Source organism: Sinocyclocheilus anshuiensis, unplaced genomic scaffold, assembly GCF_001515605.1.
Source record: "Sinocyclocheilus anshuiensis isolate Anshui unplaced genomic scaffold, SAMN03320099.WGS_v1.1 scaffold1551, whole genome shotgun sequence".
Lineage (NCBI taxonomy): Eukaryota > Metazoa > Chordata > Actinopteri > Cypriniformes > Cyprinidae > Sinocyclocheilus > Sinocyclocheilus anshuiensis.
This window is the reverse complement of record NW_015552660.1, coordinates 325093-347664: the sequence shown is the minus strand read 5'-3', so window position 1 is coordinate 347664 and position 22572 is coordinate 325093. Positions and strand designations below refer to the sequence as shown.

The 22572-nt window shown below is 35.8% G+C and overlaps 1 protein-coding gene across 1 annotated transcript; it reads right to left on the bottom strand.

Moving 5' to 3' along the window:
- Positions 1-8040: 8040 nt before the first annotated feature.
- On the bottom strand, positions 8041-21257 carry LOC107667292 (cadherin-10-like). The gene is made up of 12 exons (XM_016458934.1): positions 21235-21257; positions 20790-21150; positions 15672-15966; positions 13509-13628; positions 12580-12747; positions 11842-12029; positions 11502-11755; positions 10381-10517; positions 10158-10279; positions 9944-10052; positions 9508-9759; positions 8041-8531 (listed from the first exon to the last, which is right to left on the bottom strand). The coding sequence occupies exons 2-12, from the start codon at positions 21006-21008 to the stop codon at positions 8041-8043; spliced, it is 2355 nt and encodes a 784-aa protein (XP_016314420.1). The 5' UTR covers positions 21009-21150; positions 21235-21257.
- Between the last annotated feature and the right edge of the window lie 1315 nt (positions 21258-22572).

Here is a 22572-nt window from a genome sequence, read left to right as displayed (position 1 = left end):
TGTTCTAAAGATAGACAAAAGTCTTATAGGTTTGGAATGACATGAGGGCAAGTGAATGATATTGTGTGAACTTTTCCTTTAAGAAAGGAAGACCAAGAATGATGATTCTCCAAATCAGACAACTCCAGAGTTGGTTTGATTTCTACAATGACCTTTCAACATCTACAAAAACAACAAACATTCTTTTACTCTTAGTAAAAAAATTTAATTGATAACATGATGGAATTACAAACTTTACTTGCCTTAAACCGTCTTTCCCTCTCTTCTGAAGAAGCTGAGAAAATTGCCTCCTCACACAAGCAGCGTTCTGTGTTAAAGGGGTCATATGATGCTGCTAAAAAGAACATTATTTTAGGGTTCTGTGTTAACTCCAAAGTTGGTTTGAGTTCTACAATGAAAAACACAGACATCAATGGTTTGCATAAAATATGAACACGCAATCATACTGTTGTTGCATCAAAATGTGCGGTAAACAGGCAGGAGACAATGGATTGAATGGGTGGAATGGGTTAGGGTTAGAAACATTTATTTTCTAAAAATAACTCACATCAATCTCAAAAGAATGATGCTCTCCTATGCCTCTGGCTTTCAACATCTACAAAAACAAATATGATTTTACTCTTAGTTAAAAAAAAAAAAGATAACATGATGGAATTATGAACTTTACTTGCCTTAACCGTCTTTTCCTCTCTTCTGAAGAAGCTGAGAAAATCGCATCCTCACACAAGCAGGGTTGTGTCATTAACTCCCGGCGCGGGCACAATGAAGATACAAAGCTCAACATGTCTGAAATATAACATGCAAAACTTTATTTTAACAATTTTTAATATTTTAACAACATTACTTTTAACAATTATCACTTCATCAGCCTCAAAATAATTAGGCTAGTCTTTATTACATAACGCCGTTTCCTTTAGGAAACTACATTCAATTTAACAGTGAATAAGGAGATAACGAATTAACATGTAAATATGTTAATAACCCTCTCTTAACACCTCAAAAAATGCAAATATTGTAAAATCTTATGTAAATATGACATAAGATACTCACTGACGTTATATTAAAAGCACCTCTTCTGTTCAGTAAAAGAGGCCGTTAAGACTATTTCTGAGGCGAAATCCGCGTCCGCATATTTTTCAATATAAGCTCTTTTCTGAATATTTCCGCCTTCCATGAAATCTCAAGATACTACCGGACTCAAACAATGAATGATGACTTCCTTTTTAATCTTTACTTACCATAAACCGTCTTTCACTCGCACTCGCTTCCATCTGAAGACGCTGAGAAAATGACGGCTTCTCGCACTGGTGTCGTCGAGATACGTCCGATGTTAACGTGACATGCATGCTCTCATTCACGTCCGCGTTCCCAACCCAGCACTGCTGGGTTATTGATCAAGACCAATTTTCAACCCAAAATTGGGTTAAAACAACCCAACGTCCTTACCCAGCGGTCTCAACCCAGCGTTTTTTAGAGTGTATACAAGCATGTTTTGTGGAAGCATGGATGCATGATTTGTTTCATATTTTGTTTAACTAATAGTTATTTTCACCTTTTAGGTTGTTAGCAACTGATTGCAATGACATATTGTTCTCTGTGTTTCAGGATGTGTCAAGTCTTTCCAAGGGGACAAAGACATCGAAGTTAAGAATCGAAAAGTACTCACATAATCGCAAGCAACATATATAAAGTTGCAGTCCCCCACTCACTTTAAGTTGCTTTAACCTTCATCATTTTGCAAATGAATGCTTCAAGTCCCCTTATATGATTATAGCATTGTGCTGGGAGGTGCAGCTTGTACTGAAAGTTTGTGAAGGACACTTCATACAGTGAGCTGAAGTGTTTTATTTATGGAGCATCGTTTGGAAGAGAGTGATGTCCATCCCTCCTACAGCACCTCAATTACTGCGTGTTTCTGAAATACCCTGCCTACAGTGCATGCTGCATGGCACAACTGTCATCCACAGATATTATAAATGATCCTACTCTAAAAGGTTTCATCAAATGTTGCATTGCTTTGAACCGAGTGGTCATTTGGATTTCAAGAGCAATCCACAATACAGCGCTCCATATAATCAGTCATAGTGGTACAGTATGTTTGTGTAATCCATTAATGGATATTACGCAACATGTTCTGCGTCTTTGTACAATAGACTTCTCATGGAAGCTTGTTTCCTCCACTGAATAATAAAATAAACAGGTAATTGCAACATTTTTCTCAGAATTGCAAGATATAGCCTAAACTTAACATTCAGAATTTGTTTTCTTTTAATTTCAAGTTTATATCTTGCAATTCTTACTTTTTTTTTTTTTTTTTTTTTTATAATATATATATATATATATATATATATACACCTTGCTACGTGTACTGCGTTAGGCTAACCGAGACTTATCATTTGCACTTATATATCATTGCTCTTTCGTTAGTTTTGACTGCTTTTATTTTCCTCATTTGTAAGTTGCTTTGGATAAAAGCGTCTGCTAAATGACTAAATGTAAATGTAAATATATATATATTCAATTCAAGTTTATTTGTATAGCACTTTTTACGATACAAATCGTTGCAAAGCAACTTTATAGCAAATTAAGTTTCTAGAATATTTAGTGGTAGCTTATCAGTTGTGACTGTCAGTTAATGTACATATGGCAGAAATGTACAGAAAAATCAATTCAAGACGTAATCAAACAGACAATGAACACTATTAACAGCAATTATTATATGATGCAATCAAACTTATAGCAAAATGTGGTAGTTCTGTATGTTGTTTCAGGGTTGGCATCATCTGAGGTCCTCTGAGGGGTTGGCATCATCTCTTCTCTGTGATCGCACAGAATATAATCCAAATCTTCAGTAACATTGCTCTATAAAATTGCTAGACTTTAATTAGAAATTATGAAACGTGCGCGTGCCACACTATTTATATGCCTCGTAAGGTAAAGTGTAGCTAACTGCCATTTCTAAAAACGTTCTACATTTTTTCTACATTTTGCTAACCAGCTAGCTGACAATATGTTAATTGCTCACTAAGATAGAGTAAAGTGGAAGGGGGACATTTATCGCCTATGTTGAGTTCACATGACAAGTGATGCTATTGGATATAAAAGAATGATCAGGGCCAGACTAAATCTATGGACTTTATCTCCACATAAAGTGCTATTTTTGGACAAAATCTGTGGGATGAACATGCAAATGGTGCATAATATGTAGAACTTTGTTTCGGGTGTTTTTCATAAATCTGCTGAGCTTTCTGCTGAGTGCTGTGGGCGCAGATTCTGTGTGGGCCTGTTGATCGATTTAGCTGCCCAAATTTGTAGGCCGATCCACCTTCTGTACTGCGCAGACCATAAAGAACAAGGCCATTATTGCTTGTGAGTTCAATTCAGTGAATCAGTCACCTCTTCTGTATCATTTATATATGAAGCCTTGTTCACACTGGCAGCGATTTGATTGCTGAAGGTCACAACTGTGCTGGATGCTCCAACATTATTGGTGGGTTGCATAACCACCCAAATCTGATTTCAAATGAATTTTATTAACGGAATAATACATAAACACATAAATAAATAAAAGTTCATTCCATTTTGACAGTGAATCAGTTTTGTTGCCTAAAAAATGAACATTTTGCAGAAGAAAGCATTTGTAGAAAAACTGCACAAACATTACAGTGCTGCATAATACATCATATCATGAACAAGATTGCACCAATCAAACTCGCTCTGAATGCCAACAATCTCTGACTCGGTTTTCCATGGTGTTATTATATTGCTGCATGTGGGTAGAAACAAATCATACAGGACAGTGAAATCACTCACAGCAACATTATCTTCTCCATCTTGCTGACACTTGACTGGTGTCTCCCAGGAGATGGATCGCTGGAGCGCCACTGTCTTCATTCCTGTTAGTATTTATTGCATTGAGTAACTGCACATAAAGTTAAAATTGTATCTACTTTATTGTGTTGTTGGACACAGCCACGTCCTGTCGTTGATGCTTATGCTGCTGGAAATCATCAGGTCTCATTGAAAATGAATGAGTTCTGGTCACTTTATCACTTGCAGATTGATGTCAACATGAACACTGCTTCAGGCTCCAGGGATGGTAGCCTACATTCAAATCCTGGAAAAGGGGCATGAACTGAATTGCTGTGGTTCCCATCACCATGATCTCTTGTTTATTATTGAGAAGAGACACTGTGAAAAAACAGAGTAGCATGATCCTGCAATACTGAAGACTGCAATTTCAAGAGCAAAGTCTTAGAACTGCATTTCCCGAGATTTTTTTTGGAATGTAGCAGTTTAAACTATTTTATAACACTTACAGTATTATTAAATCATGAATCTGTGTTGTTAATTTGTAGGAATGATTTACTGCTTTAATTATTTACATTTAATTGATATATTCTCCTTATCAACCCTTAACCCTAAACACAAGCATTGATAAACCTGGAAATTGTTAAGCTAATTTGTTTCAATATAAGGTATGAGCCTACATTCTAGTTTTTAATTAAGTTTTCTTGAAAAGAAACCATATTTTTCATCAAGGAGGTAAGCTATTTTCTGTTTATGTGAAAAACTTAAATTTTATTAGCTTCCATTTATTAAGCCATCTCATGGTGTGCGACCGGCTTAACAAAGTGTAGTAAACAGGAAAACTGTTTATGTGTTTATGGTATTAAATACCAGTTCTGTCAAAACAACTCTGAGAGTTTTGCATGGTAATTTACATGACAATATTAATGTGTTTGGTCTTGGCGGACTAGATCTGCTACGCTGTTGCTGCAGTACATCCACTGACATGCTGCTGTGAGCATGTAGGAAATACTGCTGCTGCACGCATAACATATATGAAATAACCCCATAGCAGATCTATACAGGTGGAGCCGGGGAAGGTGGAGGATTTCTAATGCGTACTGCAGCTGCAAGCGCTAAGCAAGCATTTGAAATGTTGAGCAGTAAGTTCATTGGCTGGTTTTGTGAAAATAAACCAATCAGCTGCATCATGTTAATAATAATGTGATTTTATTAGAATGAGTTATCAACCTGCACCATCTAGAGTTTCATGAGATAACTTTGTATTTTGCAACATCAAGCATAATCTTAACTCTTTTTGCATACCTAAATTTAACTGGAAGCATCTTTTATACAAGCCTTATATTCAAGAATAAAATGGTTGGCACCTGTGTAAAAAAAAAAAATGTATTTGCACCTGTTTCTTTTGGGTTTCAATCAGGTCTTCTCTAATAGAGTCACAAAAAAACGATGGTCCTAGAAATGCAGTCCTGAAACTGAAATATATCTGATATTGCATGATTAAACTATTACAAATGACAGATAAGCAAAGCTGTCTCATTTCAAAAGCTGCACATTTGTCAGCCGCATACGTCTCATTAAAAAAATGTAACCACTACATTGCAAAGTAAGAGAAAAATTACAGTAATTTACACCTTTTCTAAGACATCCTCAATGATGTAAGCATCTGACAATTGTAACCTCAATTTGACAATTCAAACGCCTTCGAAAAGCTACAGTTACTGTTTTTAGCTAATTAATATCTCAAACAATGGAGTTTACTATAAGTAACAAGTTATGCTGCTGTATGGAAAACAGTTTTTTTTTTTTTTTTTGCAAATCCTTTAAAGTTACATTTACCGCAGCGATGTAACTGCGTGTAGTATTTTAATTAATTAAACTATGCATTAATATACCTCAAAAAGTCTGATTATTGCAACAGAATGATTTTGTGCATGTTGTTTCTTTTTATGACAAACTGTCAAAAATAATATGAAAGAATATTTGAATAAAAGAGTTCTCACCGTGTTCTACGTTGGCTGTCAATACAGAATAACCACATTTGTGAAACTAAAGTTGACAGCACAAAGGAATTATTCCACAGCACAACAGCTACCGTTTAAATTAAACATTTGCAAAAGATTTGCATTAAACATACAGCAAGTGCTCTAGACCAGTGTTTCCCAACCTTTTTTCAGTCGTGGCACCCTTTGGAAATGTTAACAAACTTGTGGCACCCTACAAAATTAATTTTGTCACAATATTTGAAATTCTATCTTCGATATGATAATTTGAAAATTATAGATATCCGGTACAACAGGGAAGAACTGCAGAATATAATGTCATACAGATATTTTTAATATTATTAAACATTTTTGTCCATCAATGGTGGCAATCAGTAGGCTCATTTCGAATGAAGAGACCAATTTATCTATTAAAAAATGATTTTTTTTACACGGCACCCCTGCTCTCGACAGACGGCACCCCGGTTGGGAAACACTGCTCTAGACAATACAGAACCTGTTAAGTTTCCACTAGGGGAATTCAAATTAATTCTCACAGCTAAGATTGGCCAATTCAGGCCAAAACAATTCCAAAATTTGGCAGGCCACAGTGGAAAAAGATTTTGCTTTAGAAGATCCCCAGCAGAGAACCCTGATTGTCTCTCAGCAAATGCCACCTAACATTCTTGGCCTTTGTGAGTGATAGAGATGTAATGAAACCTAACAAAAATGTAGATTAACAGAAAAAGTTAGGTGGCCATAAGTGCATTCATATTTTTTATTAAAATATATACTTAAAAATGTGAATATAAAACACTTTGACAACATTCATTCACACATTCCAGTTTGATTTCAGTGTAATCTGCAGTTTTACAAATTAAGCAAACTTCACACAAGCAAATGAAGTTGAATTGAACTACATCTCATACAGATGTAGAAATACTCCCCTGTTCCTCTGTAAGCTTTCAGTGCTGTAATGATAACGCTGCAATTATGTTTCAACAAGGGAGCACTTCACAAGATGTGTAGAGAGGCCGAGTCTGTGATGAAACATTTCTCCACTCACATTTAAATGTAGACAATATAACTGAAATCCCTCTATGGAAAGTCCTGTTAAAGAGACAGTACAGCCAAAAATGAACATTCTGATTCTTTACTCACCATCACATCGTTCCAAACCTGTATGATGTTGCCTATTTTCTTCCGTGGAACATCAATTCTGTAGACTTTCCTAATTGCTCTGTTCCATACAGTCACCATGAATGAGAACTGAAGCTTTCAAGATTCAAAAAAGGTAGTGAAAGCACCATAAAGGAATCCATACATTACTTGTGTGCGATGTTATAAGACTTCTGAAGTCAAACATTAGCTTTGTGTGAGATATACACCAAACTTTAAACATTATTCACAGATAATCTTTCCTAAATTGAGCCAGTGAGTAGATTTTGGGAACTGGATCAATCTAATTTAAATGAATAATTCAAACCAATTTTGTGAAGTGAATCAACCAGTTCATTGAAAATATTATTCAAATTCTTAAAGATGGACTCAAATTTATGTTCACACAAAGCATCAAATGATTTGGAAAGACATTCAATATTTTTAAATGTTTTTGCATATTTTTTTAGGCTTGAAGGCCATTCCCATTCACTGTAACTGAATTAAAAAGTTTCTCCTTTCGTGTTTCAATAAAGAAAGAAAGTTGGAGAAATTTGGAGAATTTTTTTTTCTAGGGGGCCATTATTCATTTAAAAACATCAAATGAAAAAAAAACTGCATTTGAAGAATTTTAAGAAACAATTAATTTCTCATCAATTATTTTTGCCATAACGTCATGGAACCAAAAATGTTGCACAATGTGATTTGTGATGCAGGATACGTCGCCATCATCAAGGAAGAGGAACAGGGAAGAGTCCTTTACAATCAGTTACAAGACAAAGGCAGTCTTGTCACTGTCTATGTATTTAAAGTCACAAAATCCTCCATTTATTTTGCTCCTCAGTCAAGCTTTTTTTTTTCTTCTAATAAACAAAAAACTAAATCACCGTCACTTCTCCTATTAACACAAAATCACCTTACCACAACACCATCCACGAAAAAATCCATCATAAAAGTGAAGTTCAGCTTGTGTTGGTAGAAAACAAAGAAAGAGGACTTGTGAAGTATCCTTTATCCTTTCTTTCAAGTTATGCCTCAGAGCGCAGAGTGAGATCCGAGCGTACATACAGACAATATGAATTTCATTGAACTAGTTGGCAACTCCCGTATCCTTCCCGATGTACATGTCAGCGAGCTTTTTAAACTGCGGGCCCCAGTTAGAGAGGTAATCATATTCATGGTCTCCCTCAGTCACAGAGGACTCCAGAGAGCTCAGTGACTCAGCAATTGATCCATTGCCCTCATAAGCGTAAGTGGCGAGAGAGTCATAGGGAGGCGCGAAAGGGTCTGTGTCGTTTTCTTGCAGTCTGCTAATAATGAAGTCTCTGACATCGGCGCACTCCTTCATGGGTGAAGGTCTGTGATAGGGAAACAGCATCTCGGGGATGATGTCTCGGCGCAGCTTGTTGCTTTCGATCACCTCCGGGTGGCGCAGTGTGCCGATGTCAAAAGCCTGCGTGTCCTCCTCGCCGCCGCCCTCGTCGTTGTAGCTGACTACGTTATCCCTGACATCCTCTTTGGAGATGATCAGCGGTTCCTTCCTCCTCTGCTTCTTTAGAGCCGAGAACAGCACCACAATCACTGGAAAAGAGTGAAGAGATGCGCCTTGGTCAGTGTTGTTATTGTTAAAGTCGGCATGAAATGAAAATTCACCCTATCTATTTTGTAAATGCATTTTATTTATCTTATTGAGAAGAATTCATCCATGCATGCATTTAATTTGTTTACCATTTTTTAGCTTGTAATTTTTAATCAAAATGGATCTTCCAGTTAAATGACAGACTTCTCTGGTGACATATAGATAATCCATTTCACTCAGATGTACATCACAATATGGAAGAAAAGATTTGTCGCTACTTACTTACGTCATGAATTTAATGAAAACTAAGATGAAACCCAATTGAAAACATTTTCATTAACTAAAATAAAATAAAATAAAATAATAAAATGAAATAAAATAAAATAAAATAAAATAAAAATAAGCATTACTGGGAAAAACTAAACTAATGCATAAATGCATTTTCATGACTCAAAAAAGCATAAACTAATTTTAGTTTTAGGTTTTGATAGAATTCAATAGTGATTCACACTCAAAATTCAGAAATTCAGTGTTTTCAGTGTCATTAAAAAAATTGAGTGTGAATCACTATTACATTCTTGATATAAACTAAAAAAGATTTACTCAATACGAGTCGACAGTATTTGTTTTGATATGTTGTGTTATAAAACTAAACATTTACAACTCACCTGAATTAAATGAGAAAATACCACTAGACTGTAATAATACAAGACTGTGCTGAGAAAATGAACACTATTAAAGATGTTTTAAAAATAAACATTTTAACTTCGGAAGTTCTAAAATACTAAAACTAAAATAAATACTGAAAAACTAAAATAAAAACGGAAGCCAGAAAACTAATACCTGGAGAATCTAAAACTAAAGGTAATGGAAACTAATGAACACTAAACTAAGCTGAGCTAAAAAAATAAATAAAACTATAATAAGCCTGCCTTGGGTTATGATGTGAATTCTAAAAACTGGTGGGCATAAACTCACTAAGCAGGATGAGGATACAGAGAAGTATCGCCACTAGCGCCCCAGTGCTGAGGCCAGCAGAGAGCAGCAAAGCGTCGACACTGCAGGAACGCATGTTGCCGGTGGCGTCACAACTGCACACGCGAATGGTCAACGTGCTGGTGCTGCTCTGGATGGGGTAGTCGCTGTCGGAGATAACTACTGGCAGATAGTAGACACTCATTTCACGCCTGTTAAATCCACTTCTTCTGGTCAGGATTCTGGCTGTGTTATCTTTGGGAGAGGTGGGGGTTAAGAGAACATTCAAACAGTCAGAGCTGAAGATATTATCTCATGCTGAGTCAAACAACAGCAAAAATAAAGCTGTTTTTGTTGGTGCCAAAACAGAAAAGAAGATTAAACACATGCATTTTCCATAAGATTTTAGATTGAAACGTCAAAGGAAAGATTTATTCACCTTCATTATCAAAGATGGTGAAGTTTGGATTCATTGAACTCAAGCTGAATACAAATTTGTGACCCACAAGAGGATCATCTGTGTCGATGGCACTGATGGTCTGTATGAGCTGGAATGTTAGGCAGGTTTTTGAACCATTTCATTTGATATAAATAGCATTCATATTTGTATGATACCTTCATAACAGTCATAAGCAAGCATAAAGTATAAATACCTGCCCAGCTTTGACATTCTCACACACAAATGTCTCATAAATCATGGCAAATTCTGGCGCATTGTCATTCACATCCAAAACCTTTATCAAGACAGGAACACGGCTTCTTTGATGAGGGTTATCTTGAGGAATAATGTAAAGATTATCACAATGTAAAGCAGGCAGTATATATACATTACATGATGTGTCACCAGGCTATTTCTTTATGCATGTGCTTACTTACTTATTTCACTGGCCAGGACTGAGATGTTGTGCCACTTTGACACTTCCCTGTCAAGAGACTTAAGAATTGTGATGGATCCATTCTTGGGGTCGATGTGGTAGAGTCTCTCTGGGTCTGTGTGTTGATCTATTGCATATCTATGGACAGGTTTAAGAAAGAAATAAAAAAAATAACTGAAACAGTGACTGACATTCACTGAAATTTAAAGAAGGGCTGCCATTGCATATTATAAACTGATCATATTAGACAAAGGCCAATTGCCAGGGTATTATTGTAAATGAGATTCTCTCTCTCTCTCTCTCTCTCTCTCTCTCTCTCTCAAGAAAGATGTTATGTTTTATAGAACTGTTCATTATAGAAGCCCATTTCAGCCTCTAAATAAATAAATAAAAATAATAAAGCCACTGCCATTTTATTTTGTCATAATTATTTTTTTTCTTTTTTAATCTGTATTATTTTTTTTTAAGTCACTTGATCAAAAAAAAAAAAAAAAAAAAAAAAAAAAAAAAAATAAGTGAGCCAATAGTGGGCATTACTGTGACACTTTGCTGTACTGTATGAACCACTTTAATCTGGTTCATACAGTATCTGCATGAAGCACTGTGACATGTATATTCAAATTGTCATTCTTTTCACTGCATACAAATATTTTTCTATGCAAATTAGGCTTATAAACTGCACCTTACACACCAAAAGTCAGCACTATTGGACATTTTCTAGGCATCACGGCATCAGCAATTCATCAAATGATAATCAAATAAAGAAGAAGAGTGAAAACTGGGCATATATCCAAACACACTGTTTGGATATATTATTTTTGCGGTCGAGTGCATTTTTGTCATTTTAAAGAGTTGATTGAGGCACTAAATTATGTCAGATTGCAGTAGTGTGCTGCATCCTCCACAACCTGGAGACAGTCTGCAAGATTGGGAATTGCATTCAACAGATTTTTTGGGGGGAGGGTGTTTGTTCCGTCATCTGATTTGCATAATTTATTTAGAGAATCGGGTGCAGTGCAGACAGTGTGTGGAAATAAACTACCGTATGCTACCGTGGGTGCAAATCATTTTAGTGAATTCCCTGCAGTAACTGTTGAATAATTAAATATTTCAAATACTCACTGGATTGGGTAATGTGTGGCATCAGGGTCCCAGGCTGTAATAGTTCCAATTGCTATTCCTTTTGGTGTGTCCTCATTGACCTCAAAGACATACTGAGGCCTGCTGAAGACAGGAGGCTCATCTGCATCTTTGGCTGTGACCTTGACGATGGCTGTGTCTAAGAATGGGCCCAGATCAGCGAAGTTGGGGTCCTGGTGTGTGTTAGTCACCTCCACTTTCACTGTGTAAACGCGCTTGCTTTCATAGTCCAGTTTCTGGATGAAGATCAAGAAGTGTGTTTGTTTGTTTTCATAGCATTATAAATCATAACATATTCATAAACACTGATACAGGGTTTTACCTTTTTGACAACGATAACACCCTCTTGGGTTGTCTCATCTGTTATTATATCGAGATATTCTTTGCCATCTCCATCTACAATTCTGTATTTCATTTCAGCATTTTCTCCCTCGTCACCATCATTGGCTTTGATTCGACCCACAGTTGATCCGATTTCTGCTGACTCATAAGTGCTTAGGTGGTAAGAACCTTGAAAATGAAAGAGGTTATGTTCATTTCAACCATATAAACACAATTTTATGCCCTTTTTGGTCTTAATTCTAAGCCCTTCATGGTGTTTAAAGTCAAGATTTACCCTATTTAATTACTTAATGCATTCTTAATGCGCAATACTAGATGTATTTTCATTGGTGCGTGTTATTCTTGACAAAAAAAAAAAATGGTCCTCATTATATTTTAAGCAAAATCGAAAAACTTGCTCTTCCTCTGAAAAGCCTTTTCTTCTGATGTCAGTTTGGCCATGCAATAATTTTGCTTAACTAAAATGCCAACCAATAGCAAACAGCTAATTAAGCAGAATTTAAGTGAACTCAACATTTGTTTTAGCTCCATGTAATGTTTTTCGTTTCTCTAGCTGAATACTCACTTGGAAATACATCAGAAATACAATTCAGAGTTCAATAAATACAATATGTCAGAAATACAATTCAAACAGTAGATGGGTTGCAATTCACGTTGACTTTAAAAGCACTTAATAAGGGCTTAATAAGCACTTAATCATAATTTAGTGATATCTTACTGTAAGCAAAACGTGGCGGGCTGTCATTAACATCTGTAAGGGTGACGTTGACCATAGTGGTTCCAGACAGACCACCCATCTGTCCTGCCATGTCTTTGGCTTGTATAACCACCTGATACTCCTTCCGTACTTCTCGGTCCATACTGGAAAGAGCTATTCTGACAATTCCTGCACAGAAAAACATTGTATGACCAACAAGCAGAAAAACATAATATTGTAATATAACATAATGTAAATGTAAATGTAAATCTATTTCTCTCTCTATACACACATGATGTATATATACACTTTTTTATTTATTAGTAATAAAATAAATAGGCCATATCGGTATGATATTATTCATTCATATAGATACTTTTTCATTTATTATGATATATTCTTACTATTTATTAAAAGCACATGTACATATTCATTCATTTATCCACAAATTTTTCACAATTTAATGCCAGACAACTATTTTGCAGTTCCGGGTAACTTACTGCATACTAAACAGAAACGTATACTTCAACTTTTCTTAATATTTTTCTAATAATATATTTGTTTGTTTTATAGCACTATACTTTCTTAAAGGGCCAGTATTTTCTTTTCCTGCTTGGGTTTGTGTTTATACCTTCATCTTGATATTTTGCATCCATAACCTTTATATTGCAACATTTATCAACCTTAACTTCCATTCTTCCCAGCAAAAGTAATAAAACAAGCCTAGCACAGCAATTTGTTCCATTTCAAAGTTTTATTCCATTTCATGTAAAACAAATATTATAGTTGTAGCTGGATGTGTTAACCAGGCGCAGCAGTGTGTGATCTTTATGCTTCAGACATTCCACATAAAAAGTCACATCCCTGCCTCACTTTGTCAAATAGCCTCAGGCATACATCGTAGTGGTATGTCAGCAGAGAATATGTTTTCAACAAGATGTTTGGAGGACCTGTCTCGGGCTCCACAGAGAAGTAGGGCTGCCCTTGCAGGATGCTGTACACGAGTTTGGCACTGTTCCCATATGTGGCATCATCTGCATCAGTGGCATTGACTTCTATTACAAAAGTCCCTATAAAAAAGAAAGAAAGAAGAGTTTTGAGCATGGAGAGGAGAGCAAATGGAGATGTTTGATTAAGTCTCCTTCTCTCGTATGCTGACAGTCAACAGTGTAACATCAACAGTGTAAATAAAAATGTTCTCGGATTTGCCAAAATACTAAAGCCTGCAATCAGTAACTTCACTATATTTATCTAATACTTCTCATCAAATTCTTCTAAAACCTAAATACATTAAATTTATTGACATACCGCATGCCAATATTTATTTCTCCTTATAGGCATTTTAGGATAAGCATCTGAGGCAAAGTCAATATTTCAATCAAGCATTATTGAGAACATAATTGAGTCTGCAGAACTGTGAAAGACCAACCTCTGAGCAATAACATATTCCTTTGGGTAGCAGTGGAAAAGTCACAGTCACTTTAATATTACGATTAAACCGATTAGCCTCTATATAAGACTTTTTCGGGGAAAGGATTGTGTTTGGAAATACATTTATATTATATTAAATTTCTCAAATGTGAAGAACCAAGCTCTCAATAAATTTATTATCAAGGGGTACAGTCATTAAAAGAAAACAAATAGTTGGGTCGTTGTTTTGTTTTCAGAACTGAATTATTAACATTCATTATGGTTCAAAGGCTACAGTGCCTCTAACCTAGATTTACCACCATTCCTTAAATTAGAAAACACAGATGGAATTGGTTTTGTCCTAGGGTTGTGTGTCAGAGGGTAACGAGTGCTTCATAATATGATGACACTTTCCCCTTGATTGAGGGCAATCATTTCATAAATAAGATGTACAGTCCCTTATATTAGATTCCAACTGAACATGAGAACCCATATCAGAGAAGGAAGAGCATCATTAGATTTTCTTTGGGGAGACGATGCCAAACAGACTGCTTCACTGCTTGAGGACTGACTTGATTGGAAACGGGATAACCAGAGGTTATTATGATATTACTGAGAAGCAGCATGAATCTTCTGAATATTCATGCGCTGTGAATATGTATGGTGCAGTGTCACTGCTAGCACAGAGCCACTGATTGTGTGAGACAGTGGTGATAGATGATGTGCGAATGGGAATTAGATGTAAATAGAAAATGTGATAAGATGAGCAAATATAATCTCTTCCATCAGGCACTACATCAGGACTCGAGAGAGACAGTGCCTTGCAGGCACTGGTTTTAGTGTTTACATATATTTGCATTTAACTACATTACTAAAACTGCTATGTTTAGGTAATATGGTTATTTCTGATTATTAATAGAACCATGGTACTAGTCTTATTTGCTATACATATTTATATTTACTTATGTGGCAACAAACACCAAATAATAAAAAGAAAATGCCAGTACTCATTTAGCATTTTATCCTAGTTTGTTATGGTCTCTAGAACTCTTGAGAGCATCAGATTCTCCTGTCTGAACAAAGGGTTTAAAAAAAAAAAACTTTTGTGGGACTCTATAATATAAAATAATATTTATTTATTGTTTTTATTTTCTATTCATTTTTCAATTTAGGGACACACCAAAGTAAAAATAAAAATAAATAAATAAATCATGCAGAGCCATTCAAAGCGAAACAAAACAACCTTAATAACACAAACCAAAACACATTTTTTGTCAAAGTCTAACTCACTTTTGTTTAAATCGTCCCCTGGTAATGTTGAATAACATGATATGACAACAGGATAAAGACTTAAATCAAAGCCAAAACAGCCCTACAAAGCAAAACAAAACTTAACAAGACAAGATAAATATTTAAATCAAAGCTGAAACTAAATAACCCTAATAAAACAAGCAAATAAAACAAAACGTTGTGAAAGTTTAGTTCACTGTTGTCTAAATGCTCCACTCCATAACACTACATGCTCCAAAAACTTGTCAAATGAAGGAAAAAAAAAAACTCTCAAAAAAACCAATGGCACTGAGGCATCCATGACCTTAAAAACACTGCAGTGACAGGAATATCACACCCTCGTGCAGTATTCCAGCATGCCAGTAAATGCACTTCAAATAACAACACCGAGAGAAAAAGTAATTTTCACTCACCGACGTCTGACATTTCAGGTATACTGGCAGTGTAGACAGCCTTGGTAAATTTGGGCTCATTGTCATTGATGTCATGTATCTTGACAATGAATTCAGTGGCAGGCTCCAGAGGGAGGCCCGTGATCTTGTTGAAAGCCTGGGCCTGCAGTGTGTAAGAGGTCTTTTCCTCTCTGTCCAGTCTCTGTGTAGCATGTAAATCCCCAGACTTCTCATCAATACGAAAAATTGTGCCTGCTCCTTCCCCAGAGAGAACGTATCTGGCAGTTCCATCCCCTCTGTCTTTGTCTGAGCGAAGCTGCATGGACAGAAAGCAGACTGTGACTTAACACAAGTTTTTTTGTCGCAATGCACAGATTTTATATTTGGCACATCATTTGTGAATATTTTAAAATCAAACGCTTTAATCAAACACTACTAGAGTAATAGAAAGTCCTTCCTTCAGGAAAATGTTAATATGATATGCTGTTATGTTTTAATAACCAGCGGACTTCAGCTAGACTTGTTTTCAATCATGGTTAACAGCTTAGAAGAATCATCTTTTGGAGGGAAAGCTCTCTAGGGACAATAGAAACTCATAAAAGCCACAGTCTTAAGAGTACAAGTCTTTAGAACATATTCCATTAAATACTAATGAAGCTTTTAGTCCGTTTTTACCACTGCATTTTCATTGCATTTCCATTTGCATTGCTAAAAATACAAAATGTCCCTATGCCTTTTAGAACATGATTGATTTCCATGACTTTTAATTTTAATAGTGATAATACTAATCAGAATTGTATTTATTGTTATCTTTGTCCTTACTGTCATCCTGCTACTTAGAATAAACTTGTTAAACTGGATCTCATCACTGTCCTATATATAGTAGGACTATTGCAATAAAACTCACTGATGTTAGAAACCAAATTGCTAATGCTTTGTATAGTCTTTCAACGTTTTATTTATTTTTTTGTGCCATTTTCTTAAAACCTTCAGCATGTTTGACATCTTGAAATAACGTGATAATAATGGCACTTCATTTGAGAGAAAAGTAACTAGCAAAAGTAAAGTTAACTAGCAGTGAATAAATGTTGGATTTGTAAAATAAACTGTTTACTGTAAGATAATACAACAGCTTATTTATTGTAAAATAACAAAGTTATGGGAAAGAATGGTGAAAACTTTTAGGAATTTCCCTGCTTTTTGTGATTTATTTTTATTATTTCATTTATTATAGATGAAAGTTTTTAAAATCTGGGTATATGAACAAGCCTTAAAATAGAACATTTTTCATTTCAACCCTCTTAAATAGTAGGTAAAAGTAATTAAAAACAGACACAGTCATTTTCTCTTTCTTTAAAATCTTAGTAGGGGACAGAAGAGTTCCCCTAATTGAAGAATCACCCTGATACATCCCACTGGTTGGGTCATTTAGTTTCCCTTAAATGAGTTTATTTGCCCTAAAGCTGTCCAACTGTCTGTCACGTCTAATCAGGACAGGAAAAGGAAACTAACCAAATAAGGGCATGGGAAGGCACATGGGGAGCAGGACACACACAAAACATGGAACAGAGTCTGACACTGTCACTGTCTGATGCTTAATTAAATTTTAACCAGTGGGATGAGACTATATGGGTTCTAACAGGCTTCAATGAATAATAATAATAATAAAAAAAAATCGAATAAGCAGGTGTTTCATGTGTTTATGTGTGCAGATGCAGGTCCAGCATCTGGTCAGAGTCATGGCCATTTAATGCATTTATCCTGGGCTCTTAAGGCTGTTTTTAGAAAGAGCCAGTGGTCTGATTCCACCAGCTGACACTTCAAACACACTCAGCAGGATCTCATAACAAACACTTTATGTTTTCCACACTGACTGACAGAGAGGGCAAATGAAAGACATAGGAAAACATCACAAAGGAGAATGTTGCAAACTATTTATTTGGCATAACATAAAAACTGTCCTTATAGTGTTCGCTGCATGCACTTATCATTCTCAAAAACACTCAATTTAGTAAATGTCTGTTGCAATGTTTAAAGGCAGGGTAGGGTCTCTTCATATCCCGATAACAATCACTAAGTTAAGTGGTCTACATTTATTTATATGTATTTATATCATCTGTGGAAGGCGTAGGACCATAAAATGTTCGTCAAATCAAAATGCTCGGTCCTAACATTATGATAGGCTGTCCTGCCTGCCTGTCAAATATGTATTTGGATACCTTTGCGCACCCTGTTTGCGCAGACATGATACATCATCAGAGCATTCCAACAAGAATGAAAGGAACTATTATTGTAATATTATGCGCTTTGTATTGTAATGTTTTCTCACTGGTGAATGAGACATGAGGTAATCTGACAGCATTGCATTTAATTCTCCACCAACACCGTCTCTCATCGTGTCGCAGGTTAGTCTCTGGTCTGCCTGAGCGCGTTTGTGTGTTTTGGGGGAGGCTGGGATAGGGAGGGTGGGATCTCATGCTTTCAAAGCTAGCTTGCTGTCACTAGCTTTTCAAAAATCGCCTACCCTACCTTTTGTAGTTGCACTTTGTTGCATTTTATATGGAAATAACCAGACGTCCTTGGCGTGCGAAGTTTTGAAACAATGAATCGCAAATCAGTTTGCGATGCAATTGGTTCAATTGATTCAATGGTCACTTCTACCATCACGATGGTTTATTTCAGTAAGAACGCAAAGCCTTTTCTGCAGTGAAAAAGGACAGCAATAACCTGCGATGCATAGACTTACATTGAAACAGAATCCGAAGTCACTGTTATTGCACAGGTAACTAGCATCTTGCAGGCTGCATAATTTGTTTGAGCCAAATACGTCTGTCACCTGACTGCAATCATAGCTCAGTTTTGACAGAATAGTTAACTAGTGTTTTGCATTTAAATGGCAAAATAATCAATAATAAATAAAAGTATCATAATCATTCTAGAATCGAATCATGAATCCAGTGAATCCCAGAATCCTGTCGAATCGCAATTGCGATATTCATAATACTGCAGCTGAGAAGAATAGAAATCACAATATAAATACCTGAATACAAATATTGAACCATTTATTACTTTACACAGCATTAAATGATGGCTAAATGTATATCCTTATTTCCCTGTTAAGAGCTGTATCGGTGTCCAGTTGTTCACTTTTACGTTTGCTTGCTTACTTTTCCACCTCATTTTTAACGTAAGACTGGATGTGGCTGTTAGAGATGGCCGATACCACTTATTTTGTTTTCAATATGATACCGATACTTTTAAAGGCCAGTATCGCCGATATCGATATCAATACCGATACCTATACCGATACGATACTTATAAACTGAACTTTTAAATTATGAAATTTTTATATTATTAAATTACTAATAATACCCACTTTACTTTATATTTGAAACACATTTTAACATTTACTACGCCTTAATTGTAACTTATTAGGTTGTATTTTTTGTTTACACATGGTTAAAGTATGTTTACGGGTAACCTTGGAAATCTACAAATATTATAGTTGAACTATGGCCACTTTAGTAAAAACATGGTTCATTTTTCATAAGGGACTGCTATGCTGCTATGCTGCTGCCAGTGTATGATTTATATTAACATTACAGAAAAGATCATGATCAATATGAACTTTTAATGTTCAATTTTAATAAATGTGATTGCACAAACTATGTATAGTAGGCTACAATTTCAATTTGTTTATTGTGAACTCAAACATATGTGTTTTTCCTGTCCTCTGATAAGCATTGTTTTGGGCTGCTGTTCCCAAAAGCTTCAATGCTTTCTTATGATACTTTTGGAAAACGCAGCCCTGTTTGAATGCACTGTCAGAATTGAGTGAACGCTCTCTGTGATTGATTGGTTCTGTCATTGATTTGCACGTGGTCAGATGAGCAGGAAAATAGTACTATCCTTCACAATTATTCACTAACATGGTTTATTCATCCAGTTCAATGTATATTGTATGCTTTCATTTTTATTTTATTTTATTTTTTCACTGGTAAATAAAATGCCTTAGAATAAATTTTTTTTTTTTTTTATTTGAGTATCGATACTTTCGATACTCACATCAGTATCGATATATTGATATTTCAAGATTGATACGCCCATATAGTGGCTGTTTCTGACTTCAGTGTGCACGGCTTCCAGTGTTAGCCGCTTCCAGATATTTGTACAAAATAGCTTGTTATGCCACTTGATATTGGAAACTGGTATTTCTTATTGTCATATTTTGAGGTATTGTCATAAAAATAAACACAACATTGATGAATTGTTTTAGTTACAATCACTGCACTTTTATCTAGGCAGTCTTGCACACTCACAGAAAATACCTTATACTTTCACGTTGAAAAAGAAAGAAAAGACTCATAGCCAAATACGCTATCAAAAGCACTTAGTCTAGCATGCCCAACGTTCAGAAAATATGTTCTAAGTAACCTTTGACCAAGTCATCCAAATGTTCTCTTTTATGGTGTTATTAGTATGTTTTATGTGCTAAACAAAAATTACATTTAGAAGGAAAAATAACAGCTTTGTCGTATTCTATGTTTTCTGTACGTATACAACACAGTCAGTGTTTTAATAACAGGGACTGCTGCTGAATGTCAGTATGGACTCTTCTTTCATGTTTAATGTGGCATAAATATAGCATGCCTCTGAACTGCGGCTTGATGAATTGCAGTCCCTTCCTTCACACAGCCACTGCAGATGGGTTGGAAGTCAATGGGGGGGAATGAAAAAGAGTGAGTGAAATAGCCCATAATTGTTGATTCCTGTCAGGTCTCTGCGGAGCCACTTTGTCCTGGAAATGAGAGTGGTAAAAAACTAAACCCTGGTACAAAGTATTCTGTCTCAAAACGACTCTCTCCCACTCTCGTTCACTTTCAGTCTCTCTGGCTCTTTGAATATTCATGCCTCAGTGAGTGTGTAATTCATATTTGTGCTACTTTATGTTCTTTGATTATGGCATCAAGTTTTTCAAAGTGCCTGCCACAGAGCGCCGTGTTCAAATCCAGTGGCAAACCATATAAAGCTCAGGAAAATGAAAGAGGAATGCAAAAATCAGGCATTTGCATCTCATCCAAGCCCTGTTTTGCTAGACAAGAAGGCTCGTTCTGGGCCCATGTTATCGTGGACACTCACCTTGCCGACGTACTGATAGTTACTTCCTGTGTATTCCTCCGACAGAAAGAACTGCCTCCACATCCAGTCCCTTTTGGATCTGTGCAGCACCAATTTATCTCCTTTCATCAGATGGTTCCAGTGAAAGAGATTCCCATCACTCCTCTCTAGCAATATGACTGGAGAGCTCAGGTGCGGAAAGACCAGTGGAAGCAGCCAGAGGAAGTGATTCATTATCATTGCAGCCAATCGATCGGCACGACGACAGTGACTCCTTATGAATAAGCTAAGAAGGGAGGGCAGTGCTGAATTGAAAGTGATGTAGATGGCAACATCAGCACCCCTGACATTGTAGAATCGCCTTTGATCCTCCTTTGATTCCCTATAAAAAATAATCAAAGCAAAAAGGTTACAGTGTGTTGGAGGTCATTGCAGCCCTTGTCAAGATGCAACACCTGTTTCTTACACTGTAATCCCTTTGTTGTTCGCGGAGTGTATCCCACAGGGCGCTCATGCGGTATTCTATTCACAGAAGATCAAACATGTAGCCTCACACAAAACCTTGCATATAACATACCCGCGCAATTAACAGAAATGCCTTCATCGGTAAACACCGCTAAGATGTCGTAGTACGCCAGGTCTGGGTTACAGTCAGGACAGACTGTCATCATCTGTTAAGTGAAAATGTTCTGTTATTTACGACCTTGATGATGAATAAAAAAATAAATAAAAAAAAATTAAAGACTACATAGACAGTAACAGATAACTAGTATTTAATGGTATTTATGTCATTAGATTACATTTTTAGGTTACAGATTAATGAAAAGTCTAGCAATTGTTTTCCAGAACACAGCTGAACATATTTTGCTTTGTTTTTATTGAATTTATAAAGCTTTAATCATCAGATGTTGAAACATGAATCATTTTGTGATGCAACTATTTCAGTGTTTCAAAAAGCCTCACTTCTACCATCACTAGTGTAGCCTCAGCAGTAGCCTACAAATAAATAAATGTAGTCTGTCATTATGATTGATAAAAAAAGTATATTGTCTAGTATGCAATTCTTGTTACTAGACTGTCCGTATTCCTGTGTGTGCAATAATAAATATTCAAAACAATTTTGCCATATGGATTTTATAATCATTGTAGCAAATTAGCTCAAAAGGGAAATGTATATAAATAATTACAATTAATTATGATTAATTACAATTATTTATATCAGCTGCCAGTAGTAACTGTAGCAGAATTAAATTGCCCTCAACTAATCTGTTCGTCCAGCGAACATTCAGTGTAAATTCATATCAACTATAGGAAAGGATATTTTCGTGGCCACAGAAAATACTTTTATACAGTATTAATGTATTAGAGGATGTAGCGAGGATCAAAATCATAAAGGGACATTAATTCATACTGGTACAAAATGTATAGCCTGAATGCACTGTAAGTCGCTTTGGATAAAAGCATCTGCTAAATGCATACATTATTAATTAATTATACATTATTAATTTGCCAGGCAGAATCAGAAACTCATGTAATTTGTGCACAAGAGGTTTATTAACTAAACACTAACACAAACTAGTCTAACAAACAAACAAACAATCACTCATACATGGGAAAGGGCAAATGAGGCGTGATGGATGAAACCATCAGGAAAAACCAGAGAATGAAGCTATTAAAAGAGTCAGTTAACCACCTGAGTGAAGCCATCAGCGCCGTTTTAGAACGGGGTCTACAGCTTATACTAAACCTCTGTTACTTGCATCGCCTTGGTCGCTGACGAGTGTCTGGATGCAGTCTCGGATGA